Below are 12,281 nucleotides of genomic sequence, written 5' to 3'. Positions count from 1 at the left end.
TTTCCACCTCTTCTTAAAGACTTGTCAATCGACAAGTTTACTCCCACTCTCATGAACTTGGCTTAATCTGCTTGCCAAGACCGTTTATCTACTTCAATAACACTACCCAATTTGCAACCAATTTCTCTTCCAACATCTTCAGATGTGTGTTCAGAAGGCAAACCCCAAATCTAGATCCAGAATAGGGTATGGGTAAAAGCAATATTGTCAGTTGTTAGACTAGGCAAAACCATGGTAGATGGTTTCGTAGGTGTCTATATGATCCAATTATCATAAGTAACATAGCTAATAATAACAAAATACGAATCTCATAGTAATAGCAAAATAATGGTGTTTTGATCTAATGATAAAGAGCTAATATTATAAATGATTATAAGTTTAAAATAATGTCGTATTTACATATAAAAAATGGCAAAACTTAGGTTTAGTATCAGTTGCACTGGACCTGTCACGACAGTGTCTATTGTACTAGATGCAAACGAAAGAGTCCTATAAAAAAGTAAAATACTGTAATTATTAATTGAAAAAGTTTCCTTTGTATTGCTAAAAAGTGTACTAAACAAGAATTATAACCAAATGCAATTTCAAGGAAAAAAAAAAAAAAAAAAACAAAACAAAACGACGACGACAACAACAACGGGCAGAAATCTCACACGCAATTAAAAATCCGTTAATGAAAAGAGAAAAACCGAAACGGATCTCCATGAGGAGCACTGCAAATCTGGACACCAACTACAACTGACCTGGATTCTTCATTCACTCAAGTGACTCATCCCTCATCTCTCTCTTTCTCTCTCAGACCCTTTTGCGTTTTATCCATTAACCCTAATAGTTTTGCCCCAAATCCTCACTCCAAAATTGATCTGCAACAAAGGCTAATTTGACACTGTGCACTGGTCAATGCAATGGTGGTCTGCAAATGTCGAAAGGTATTTGCTTCAATTTCTCATATTTCGTTTTCTCTGATCATTTTTTTTTTTTTTTTTTGAGGTTTTGGATCGGATCCAATTCTGAAATCTGAAATTTATCGCGATCTATATCAGCTGCACAAATTGTCGTTTTCCCAATTTTCATTTCTATGTCTGAATTTCGTAGCTCAATTCCAATTTTCCATTCGAAGAAATGAAAAGCGAAGAATAATTTTAAGTTTTTCCCTCTTGGGTTTACATTGTAAATCACTAGCTGAACTCTGTTAATTGCTAGCTAGCTTATTACCAATGTGTTTGTAGCTGGAAGTGGACTCTCTCTCTTGTAAAGCTTGTTTCTTTGTGCATTGATTAAAATTGGGAAAGTAGGGAATGTATGTTGGGTAATAATGTGTGTGGTGGGGTTTGGTTTTTCAGGCTACCAGATTGTATTGTTACGTGCACAAGGTTCCGGTTTGTGGCGAATGCATGTGTTTTCCGGAGCACCAAATATGCGTGGTAAATTTATTTATTTTTGTTGCTTTCATTGGTATTATTATCATTTATTGTTATCTTACTTTGGGAGGGATTGGATTCATTGCTCATAACTCAATCATGTTACACTGTTTATTCTATTTTGTATTTAAAACTTGTTTTAATTGTATTAGCATTTAGCTGTGGCGCTCTCATTATTCGTATGTAATGCTATCATGTGATTGAATTTTAATAGTATTAGCATTTGTGTGTTGAAGGGATTTTAAGAGATTGAAATAGGGGATTAGACATGATACTAAATTTAGGGAAAAGAGGTCAATAGATGGAGGGAGAAAGCATATCAAAGTGATGAACAGTTTTTGACCTTCTGATGTGTTGAACTCAATGGGTGAATACATGATTCTTCTTTTTGAAATTCTCTGTTATCATTGTAGGCCAAATTTAGCTTGGCATATCCAGATAGAATATTTTTTTGATAGGTAAGAATAGTTTTTATTGAAAAAGGACTACTTCATGCAAAAAATGGCATGAAATAATCAAAAGAATTACAAACAAGAAATTATGTACAAGGAAAAAGGTAGTCTATATACATCGGAATAGAATCACTAGATGTGAGTCCCCAAACTTGAGACCAATAAAAAAAAGTGCCTACAAAAGAGGCTAGAAGCTTATTCCCTAAGCTCTCCAAATCCTTGAATGTACAGTGGTCTATCATCTCCCCACTACATTGGCACATGCAACACCAATCCAATATAGTATAGCCTCTTCTTCTCAGATTATAATCAGTGAATATCTTCGGATCTTCCCCTAAGTTGCGGTCGAAATAAAAAAGGATACCCTCTAAGGGCTCTTCACAGCCCATTTGGTATGTGATTGCAAACAATAGTTTTCAAAATGATGTGAAAATTGTGGTTTAAAAAATGTTGTGAAAACATGTGTTTAAAACTTTAAAGTACTTATAATGCAAAACATGTGTTTGGTTTCATGTTTCTAATAACATTCTTTTAAAACTGCAAAAACACAATTATATGTTTGGTATGAGTATGTGTTTTTAATAAAAGGTGGGTATTTTCACTGACAAATGCAGCACCTTGTTAGTTAAAAAAATAAAAAAGAAACTCACTCGCAACAGCCCTCTCTCTCTCTATTATTTCCTTGTCTTTCTAGACCCATCAATCCCACAAATCCTAACTCAGTAACACCCAAAACTCATCTCTCTCAATCAACACCATCTCCTTCACTTTCTTCTTTCACAATTTTAACCCAACACCAAAACTCACAAAACCATTCTCACCACCGCACCTTTCCACCTCTTCCTCCACTCTCTTCATAGCCTCTAGCATCCACCATCCATGCTCATAGCCCCAAGCCTCAACTCTAGCTGTCAAGCCGACCCTTCAACCCAATTGAACTGCTCAGCTGTATCAACTTTTAAGTGCTGCACATTAGCAAGCACAGATCATGAAAGAGATATTTTTGGGTATTTTGTGGTTCAACCACAAGAGAGAGAGAAATTTTCTGATCTAAAAATTTCTGGTTCAACCATAGAAATTTTCTGGTTCAACCGCATGAGAGAGAGAAAGTTGAAAGAGTCCAGATCGTGTGAGAGAGAGAGCCATTTCTGAGAGAGACAAACGTGTGAAAGAGAGAGAATAGAGCCATTTGCTCTATGTAAGGAGTCATATTTTTGTGGGTCTCATAGTTTTTGAGAACTGTGACTCAAACACTCTTTATTAAACCCTCTTACCAAATACAATTTTTTTTTTGGGCCCACATTTTTCAGCACTCATTGAAAACTGTGGTTTGAACTTGCATACCAAACAGGCCCTAATATACCCAGATAGAATATATTGCAAGGATCTCTCCTCTTTCCCTTTCATCATGTTGTATTGTGTTAGTGATGGTTTTTGTAATCATTGTGTGGATAATTTCTTCATTTTGGACATAATTAAGATTTTTCTTGAGGCAAATTTGTGCATACGTATGAACGGTATACTTTGGTGTTAATTTGAGTGAAAGATACTGATTCCCAGTTACTTTGTATTTTTTTTCATAGTCCTCATATTAGTAGGGTTTTTATATTCATGTTACAGAACTGTCTTGATGGTGCTCACTTTGCATTCGTTTCTAAAGATTTTGCTTTGGAATTCATGTCCTAAATCTACCTCATTATGTATTGTTTTCTTTTACTTTACAGAAAATATTCTACATTTCCAAGACATTATTTCCCTATTGCAGTGGTTTCTAGTTTACATCAGTTGGATTGATCACTGATATAAGTTGTTATGCCGTTACCTTTTTTTCCATGTTGGATCAACTTTATGCTACTTTGAGCTAGAATTTCATGGAAGAGATGAATATTCAATTTGATCATATTTATTTTTGTGGCTATTTTTTATAGAGATCGGTTAAAAAATACTTATAAAAAAGAGAGATCAGTATAAAATATGTTTGCACAATAGGTATAAGTACGTGCATTTGTATATTTTTATTATGAAAAGATCTCGTTGATGATGTTGTAAGGTTGTTCAGGGCCTAAGCTGTATTTATCTTGGTTGTCTTTTCTAGGTCCGTACTTACTCAGAATGGGTAATAGATGCAGAATATGATTGGCCAAATAAATGCTCCCAGTGTCAAGTAGCACTTGAAGAGGGGACGGGTCCTCAAACTACTCGATTGGGTTGCTTGCGTATGTGATTTTGCAGATATAGTTACTGCCTCTGACATGCAAATTATCTCTCTGAAAGAAAGCCTGTTGAACTCTTAGTGCATAACGTAATGTACATTGATTTTTTGCTTCAGATGTTTTACACACAAATTGCTTGGTTTCACATATCAAAAGTTTTCCTTCGCATACAGCACCAGCTGGATATGTGTGTCCTGCATGTTCCACTTCGGTAAGATATTTATGGAAATAATTGATAGATTTAGAATGTTAATTAAATCAATTTCCATATTTCATATGATTTTTTTTTTTAATTTAAAATTCATGTCTTAAAGTATAGGATCATGAAAACCTAAAATGATTGAAGTTTGTTACTGTTGTTAACAAATTTTTTCAAATTGTCTTGTGATGAATTGTCAGTCATGACTAGAATTGGTCTATACTCAGTAACTAGTAAACATTGCCATCTAGTTGTGGTGTTTTACTTGATCTATTTAGCTTTGAACAACTTTCTTTGATTATGGAATTATTTTGAACTTTGTTAATGCGATGTTTATTGTTTGGCATGGTTCATCTTCACATGCCCTTTTCTTGCAGATTTGGCCTCCTAAGAGTGTTCATGATTCAGGATCACGTCTTCATTCATTGCTGAAGGAAGCTATTATGCAGGTAAGGTCTATGCTTGTCTCTTACATACACACAGAATTACTCAAGCGACAGTCTAGTAAACTTTTACTAATGCTTACTCAGTAATTCAAACTTTTACTAATGCTTACTCAGTAATTCTTGTTCCATTGAATTGCTAAACTTCCTTGGCATGTATGATCCTGATGTGCTCATTGATTCTTAGTGTGATAGATTGTTGTTCGTCTTATCTTCTGTAGTTCAGGTCACATTCTGTTTTGCTTTTCATCCTGGCTTGATATAGCTTGTTATCTTTGATTTGATGGTGGGTTGTGACAAATGAGTGCTAGGAGTGGTTTTTCAATTGATTAGCTACATTGAGGAAAATTTTTACAATGGACAATTTGATAAGGTTTAATATAATAATGACAAATTGGTGTTGCATGTGTATGTTAAATGGGGTGGGGTTTGGGGGGGGGGGGGGGGGGGGGTGTGTAGTGCATCATTTATATCTACATTTTTTGGGTTAGGTGAGGTATGTTAAGAATGGTGGTCAAGCTATTGGCATGTTGGTAATGTGGACTCCTGTGTTTTGCTTGTTTGGGTTAGGTGAAATTTGGAAGGTTGTTCCTTTATGTTTAATTTAATTTGGAAGGTTGTTCCTAGAGGGGGATGCCTTATCCCTGCAAATCCCCTCATTTTAATTTTGTCAAATTGAGGGATTTTGGAGGGAAAGGATACCTTGTTTAGTTTTTATTTTATTTTTTCTGTACTTACAAAAATAACAAAAAATGTCTATTCTCTGCCTTGCCTTTTCTTTCGTTTTTATTTTCCCTCTATTTGTAGACAATGTGACCCTGGGTTTATATGAATGCCTTTGTCTTTGGTAGAGTGGCTTCTTTGCTAACTTACTGATTTAGTCCCAAATTTAAGAGAGCTGCATCTTATGTTGGTGTGCTTAAGAGCAGTGAGCTACTAGGGCCTTTTAGGCATAGTTTTTGGCAATGCTCGTTTGGATAGGGTCTTGCAGATACATCATAAGCTAAACCTGTGCTGATGAATAACAATGTACTCAAGAGTATAGGAGATCCAAATTTAAGGAATTTCCATCTATGCCTGATGGTAAAGAACATACTGAGGTGCTAAGAAGTGAACTCCAATCCTTAATGGCACCCACTTAACTCACCAAATCAGTCCATGAATTTAAAGTGTTTTTAAGTATTTCTTTGGATTTAGAACAAAGAAACTGAAATCCCTTCCATCTCAAAATGTCATTGTTTTCATGTGCAAGGAGATGATTTTGTGGATCCCTAGTTGCTTCATTTTCTGTGGACTTGTCTTTGTGATACTATCTCTTCTGTAATTTCTAAGTTTACTGGGTGTCTCCTAGGAATTCTTCCAATCTTCCCCTTGGTAGGATTGTCTATGCTAGACCTGAACATGGGTTTGCTGCCCTTCCTGGCCAAACAATCCTGCTCACTAATGGTCATGCTTGGACAGAATTGAAAATTTAGGCTTTGATTACATTTCTTTAACCTAATGTTAAGCCCCATGCTGCTGAGTATTGGAAACAAGCTATAGCACTTACTCCAAGAAATTATATTGAAGCACAGAATTGGTTGAAGATCACAAGGCATTTCGAATAGGAGCACTCTATTTATTTATTATTTTAATTAAGTATTATTAAGAATAAATTAGATTTGTTATAATATTTTTATAATTAAAAAAAAAAAAAATTTGTTTGTTGTCCCCATCAGTCCAAAAAGAAGGTTCCCCGGAAAGAACCAATCAAAGAATTTGATTATGCCATCTTAAGGTGCTGCTATGAAAGTATCTTATCAACGTCCATGAATGATAAATCATAGATCAAACTGCCGAATTGAAAAAATTGGGTGCTATCATATAGCTTTGTATTAGCTAAGTTCATGAGTTGGAGATAAGCGGACTCAAACCACTGATTTCTGCCATAGAGTAAACTGCAGCCTCTTAGGCCCCTGATTGATTCTACCAATGGAGGCCAATGATAGACAATAACTCCCCCCTGAACACAGCCTACAGCTTTCATCGTACTGTGCTCTCTTCTCAAAATCTCAAAAAAGGGTGCTGAGTTACAGTTCTATATTTGCTTCCTCTCTCTCTGTACCCAATGGCAGCTTCTTTGAATTATAAAACTGTTGAACCTAAACCTCTTGTATTTTTTCTAATGTTTGACCCAAATTTGTCATCTCTCTTATCCCCCACCTCCCCCCAGCGAAAAAGAAAAAAAAAAATCTACAACAAAAATGATAATTACTTTTGCTGTTATTTTTGGGATCTAGATCTACTCAGGCTCTAAAATTATTTAGGCCCAACGTTCAGGCTGAGCCAGTCTCAGGCCTGCTCGTTGACTTATCCTATATATCATATAATAAGAGTTGACATTAGTTTCTGGAAACAATTGAAGACTCCAGTTCATTAGGGTGTAAAATTTTCTTCTATTGATGAATCTTTGAGGTTTTTTCTGCAGATCCTGCTGTAAATGTTGAAATCTAGGAAAGAAATATGAGGTGTCTGCTGTGGATGTTGAAATCTGAAAAAAACAAAAAACAAAAAAAACAAAAACAAAAGAGTTGTACAACTTGTTTGTGTATAGAAGCAGTATTTTATTATTTCTTTCATCCTTGGGATTGTGTTTAAGATGCATCAATGAGTTCTAGTTCAAATGACACTTCCATCTCCAATAAGAATGGGTAAAGGAGAGGGTGAGGATGTGGGTTCAAAACTCATTGAGTGCGTTTGAAACTTACCAATAAAGCAGAAGATTGCGTTTCAGATCCATTTAATCTTGAATTGTTTAAAAATATGGTATATTTTGTGAATTAATATTCTGACATGGGCACTAATATACAAAATGTCATTTAGAAAATGAGGTGTTCCGGTGTAAATGAGAGCAAAGAATTAACACAAACTTGCAACTTAGAGAGGTATATGTGTAACCACATTCCATTTGACACTAATCTGGAACTCCTATACGTGGCTAGGTGAAATGTTAGATATATCAGTCATTTACAGTCTCATTAATTTGATAGGTGCAATTTCAGGTGCAATTTCTGTCTTGTTAAGGAGCAGGATTTTCCCTAAATATCTACAGCTAGCAATTCATTACCCGGCCCTTTATGTGACAGGAAGGGTGCAGTGCATGTATCTCTTAAAAGAATAGTCTGATATCCGTATTTTTAGTGATTATCACCCTCTACATCAGTGCTGGAATCATTTATCTGGTTAATCTTCTTTTTAAATATTGTCACGTCTTGGTAATTTTTATCTTTTGTGCAGACTGGTATGGAGAAGAATTTGTTTGGAAGTCATCCGGTTTCATTGGCAGCGACCGAATTTCATGGTCCTCCTCCTGCGTTTGCATCAGATCCTCTAATTGCAGTACCTTCTCTTGGAGGCATGGACAACAATGCAAGTTCACCCTTAGAAGCACAAGATGAAATAAATGTTATTGCAGGATACTCAGCTGCTGCTGGAGCAGGATCTTCCAAAGTTCCAGATATTCTGGAGGTAGATGGTCCTAGTACGGCTGGGAATTTTATGAAAGGCTCAAGCCCGGTAGGTGTAAAAGGATTTTATGGTCAACTTTTGCCTCTGAAATAGTGACTAAAGGCTCTGTTTTGTTCAATTTTTAGCTTTTCAAAATGCAACGTTTTTAGAATTTTACATTTTTGCCATGGAGTAGTAGTAAAGCATAATGCTGATAACTCTGGCATATATGACAGGAAACTGTCTTAAACATCATATGGAAAATGTTCAAGATAGGCTAATACAAATGATGCCTTAGCTAAAAGCTGAGAAATACCTTATGGATCCTAACCAATGGCAGACTTTGTGAATGTGTTCTGTGTTTTCATTTGCAATTTAGCATGGGTTTGCATGTGTTTGATGTCTGTACGATGTATATTTTAATTTCTGTACAATAATTGAATTGAAAGGCTCATTCATCTAAGAAATGGAAAAAAAATAATCTCATATAGTTTTGGTATGATTGCACTCCAGCCTGGTGCTACAACACGAAAGGGTGCCTTCCATGTTGAACGACAAAACTCAGAAATTTCATATTATGCAGATGATGAAGATGGGAATCGTAAAAAGTATAGTAAAAGGGGTAAGTAGATAATTTTCTTATTTACTCCCTCCTTCCCATTTTGTTTGTCTAGTATTTCCATCTTTGGCTGTCCCAAAATATTTTTCAATTTTAGAAGTCATATGACATATGTCAATACTTTATTGACATCCCCAATATTTCAGGTTTAAATTCTTGGAAGTTTATGAGGATAATTTTGTGAAGCTATATATTTTTCTTTGAGATGTAAAGCATTAAATGATGTTCTCTTATAAAGTTAGATATTTTATATTGGGAAAACAAAAAGGGATGGAGTGATTAAAGTTGCTACTTTCTTCATCATTACATTTTTCATAGAAAATGTTGCAAATTAAGCCATCCACCTCTGGGACTGATCAGAATTGCTTCATCATCTTCCTGTGGGTTTCTTATTTGTAGGTCCATTCCGGCATAAGTTTCTTAGAGCTTTGCTTCCTTTCTGGTCTACTGCATTACCAACCTTACCAGTGACAGCACCTCCACGAAAAGATGCATCAAATAACAATGATGTCCCTGAAGGTCGTGTGCGGCATCAAAGATCATCAAGGATGGATCCGAGAAAAATCCTGCTTGTTATTGCAATCATGTAATTTTTTTTGAACAATTTTTTTTTTTTTTAGGATAAACAAAATGCAGTAGGCAATAGCTTCAAGAAATTGATGTCTTGTGACTATACTTAAGTGGCTGAGTTCTTAGGAGCTTGGAATATGCGTAGGGCTAATAGTGAAGCCTGGGCATGCTGCTGACCAGCATACATTTGGCAACATACCATTTGTGCCTAACGTTTAGTAGTCCAAATTACCTTGTAGGATAAGTTTCTAGAAGTCAAATTATTACATGATCTTCCGACATTCCATTTTCTTAGAGCACTAATTCCACTTCTTCTCACATGGATTAATGGTGACGAGCGGATTTTGACAATTTTAACTCTGTTAGTAGAGCAACTTAAGGAATGATGTTGTTTCTCAATCCTATTCATGAACTGAATTTGAAAGTCATCATAATTATTATCATCATGACTACTTGGGTCTAATTACTGATAAACTTATGCAAGAATTCCACTAATGCATATTTTATGATCTCATGCAGGGCATGCATGGCAACTATGGGTATTTTGTATTACAGATTAGTGCAAGGGGGTTTTGGTGTGGAGCTGCCTGAGGATGAACAGCAGTGATCATCTGCAAGGTTCTAATGCAGATGGGGGTGATTCTGCTTTAATGGAGACCTGCTGGTTACTGGTGCTCCTGCTGCTGTGTTTTTGTTCTGGTCCTCTATCTGGACATGGTGCTGGTTTTCAGTGAAAAATTGTTGGGATCTTCATTTGAGTGTTGATGACAGTAACATGTTACATATATTTGCTTGGCCTTTTTAACCTTTACCCTTGTTTATCTATGTTATGAATTTAGATGGAAGTGAAAAGGAAAATATTTTGTTCAAACTGCATTATTTTGTAATTATCTATTTGAGTCAATAAACATGCAAGACTAAGGATTCCTTGACCATATTGACTTAATAAAGCTGGAATGATGTTTTTTAATTTTTTGAATTTTTATACTATTTTTGGGGAATTTTCTAAACTGGGTTGGGTAGGAACGAATTCTGAATGAAAATTTTATTTTTTTCTTTTTCTTGACCTTTTCCAGTCCAGTTTGGCTAGAAATAAAGCTGGAAAGATGTTTTTTAATTTTTTGAATTTTTAGATTATTTTTTGGGGATTTTCTAAACCGGGTTGGGTAGGAATGGATTTGAAAAGAAAATTTTATTTTTTCTTCTTCTTGGCCTTTCCCGATCCGGTTTGGCTAGAAATAAAGCCATAATGATTTTTTTTTTTTAATTTTTTTACTATTTTTTGGGAATTTTCTAAATTGGGTTTGGTAGGAACAGATTCGGAACGAAAATTTTATTTTATTTTTTTCTCGGCCTTTTCCGTTTTGGTTTGGCTAGAAATAAAGCTGGAATGATGTTTTTTAATTTTTTGAATTTTTATACTATTTTTTGGGAATTTTTTAAATTGGGTTGGGTAGGAACGGACTCGGAACGAAAATTTTTTTTTCCTATTTTTCGGCCTTTCCCGACCCAATTTGCCTAGAAGTAAAGTAGGAATGATGTTTTTTATTTTTATTTTTTTGAATTTTTATACTTTTTTTTGGGAATTTTCTAAATCGGGTTTGGTAGGAACAGATTCGGAACGAAAATTTTATTATTTCTTTTTCTCAGCCATTTTCGGTCTGGTTTGGCTAGAAATAAAGTTGAAATAGTGTTTTTTAATTTTTTAAATTTTTATACTATTTTTTTGGGAATTTTCTAAACCAGTTTGGGTAGGAACAAACTTGGAACGAAAAAAAAAAATTCCCTCTTTTATTGCCTTTCTCGGCTCGATTTGGCTAGAATAAAGTAGGAATGATGTTTTTTTATTATTTTGGAATTTTTATACTATTTTTTGAGAATTTTCTAAACTGAGTTGGGTAGGAACGGATTTGGAACGAAAATTTTATTTTTTCTTTTTCTCAGCCATTTTCGGTCTGGTTTGGCTAGAAATAAAGCCAGAATGATTTTTTTAATTTTTTTTAATTTTTATACTATTTTTTGGAAATTTTCTAAACCGGGTTAGGTAGGAACTAGTTCGGAACAAAAATTTTATTTTTTCTTTTTATTAGCCTTTACCGGTCTGGTTTGGCTAGAAATAAAGTCGGAACGATGTTTTTTTTAATTTTTATACTATTTTTTGGGAATTTTCTAAACCAGGTTGGGTAAGAACGAACTCGGAACGAAAATTTTTTTTTCCTATTTTTCGGCCTTTCTCGACCCAATTTGCCTAGAAGTAAAGTAGGAATGATGTTTTTTATTTTTTTTTTGAATTTTTATACTTTTTTTTGGGAATTTTCTAAATCGGGTTTGGTAGGAACAGATTCGAAACGAAAATTTTATTTTTTCTTTTTCTCAGCCATTTTCGGTCTGGTTTGGCTAGAAATAAAGCTGAAATAGTGTTTTTTAAATTTTTTTTTTAATTTTTATACTATTTTGTGGGAATTTTCTAAACCAGTTTGGGTAGGAACAAACTCGGAACGAAAAAAAAAAAAAAAAATTCCCTCTTTTACTGCCTTTCTCGACTCAATTTGGCTAGAATAAAGTAGGAATGATGTTTTTTTTTTTTTTATTATTTTGGAAATTTTATACTATTTTTTGAGAATTTTCTAAACTGAGTTGGGTAGGAACGGATTTGGAACGAAAATTTTATTTTTTCTTTTTCTCAGCCATTTCCGGTCCGGTTTGGCTAGAAATAAAGCTAGAATGATTTTTTAAATTTTTTGAATTTTTATACTATTTTTTGGAAATTTTCTAAACCAGGTTAGGTAGGAACTGGTTCGGAACAAAAATTTTATTTTTTCTTTTTATCAACCTTTACCGGTCTGGTTTGGCTAGAAATAAAGTCGGAACGATGTTT

At 34.4% G+C, this 12,281-nt stretch overlaps 1 protein-coding gene across 1 annotated transcript; it reads left to right on the top strand.

The window, feature by feature from the left end:
• The first annotated feature begins 596 nt into the window (after positions 1–596).
• Positions 597–10,373, top strand: LOC126705702 (uncharacterized). The gene is made up of 9 exons (XM_050404856.1): positions 597–929; positions 1,344–1,424; positions 3,969–4,089; positions 4,203–4,297; positions 4,663–4,734; positions 8,005–8,283; positions 8,728–8,836; positions 9,233–9,419; positions 9,923–10,373. Exons 1-9 carry the CDS (start codon positions 906–908, stop codon positions 10,008–10,010), a joined length of 1,056 nt encoding a protein of 351 aa, XP_050260813.1. The 5' UTR covers positions 597–905; the 3' UTR covers positions 10,011–10,373.
• The last annotated feature ends 1,908 nt before the right edge of the window (positions 10,374–12,281 follow it).

Source organism: Quercus robur, chromosome 11 (genome assembly GCF_932294415.1).
Source record: "Quercus robur chromosome 11, dhQueRobu3.1, whole genome shotgun sequence".
NCBI lineage: Eukaryota > Viridiplantae > Streptophyta > Magnoliopsida > Fagales > Fagaceae > Quercus > Quercus robur.
This window is presented reverse-complemented; position numbering and strand designations above follow the sequence as displayed.

Coding starts and splice junctions, on each gene's coding strand:
- LOC126705702 (XM_050404856.1), top strand. CDS start 906: ATGGTGGTCTGCAAATGTCGAAAG. Junction 930..1,343: donor TGGTCTGCAAATGTCGAAAG/GTATTTGCTTCA, acceptor TTGGTTTTTCAG/GCTACCAGATTGTATTGTTA. Junction 8,837..9,232: donor TAAAAAGTATAGTAAAAGGG/GTAAGTAGATAA, acceptor TCTTATTTGTAG/GTCCATTCCGGCATAAGTTT.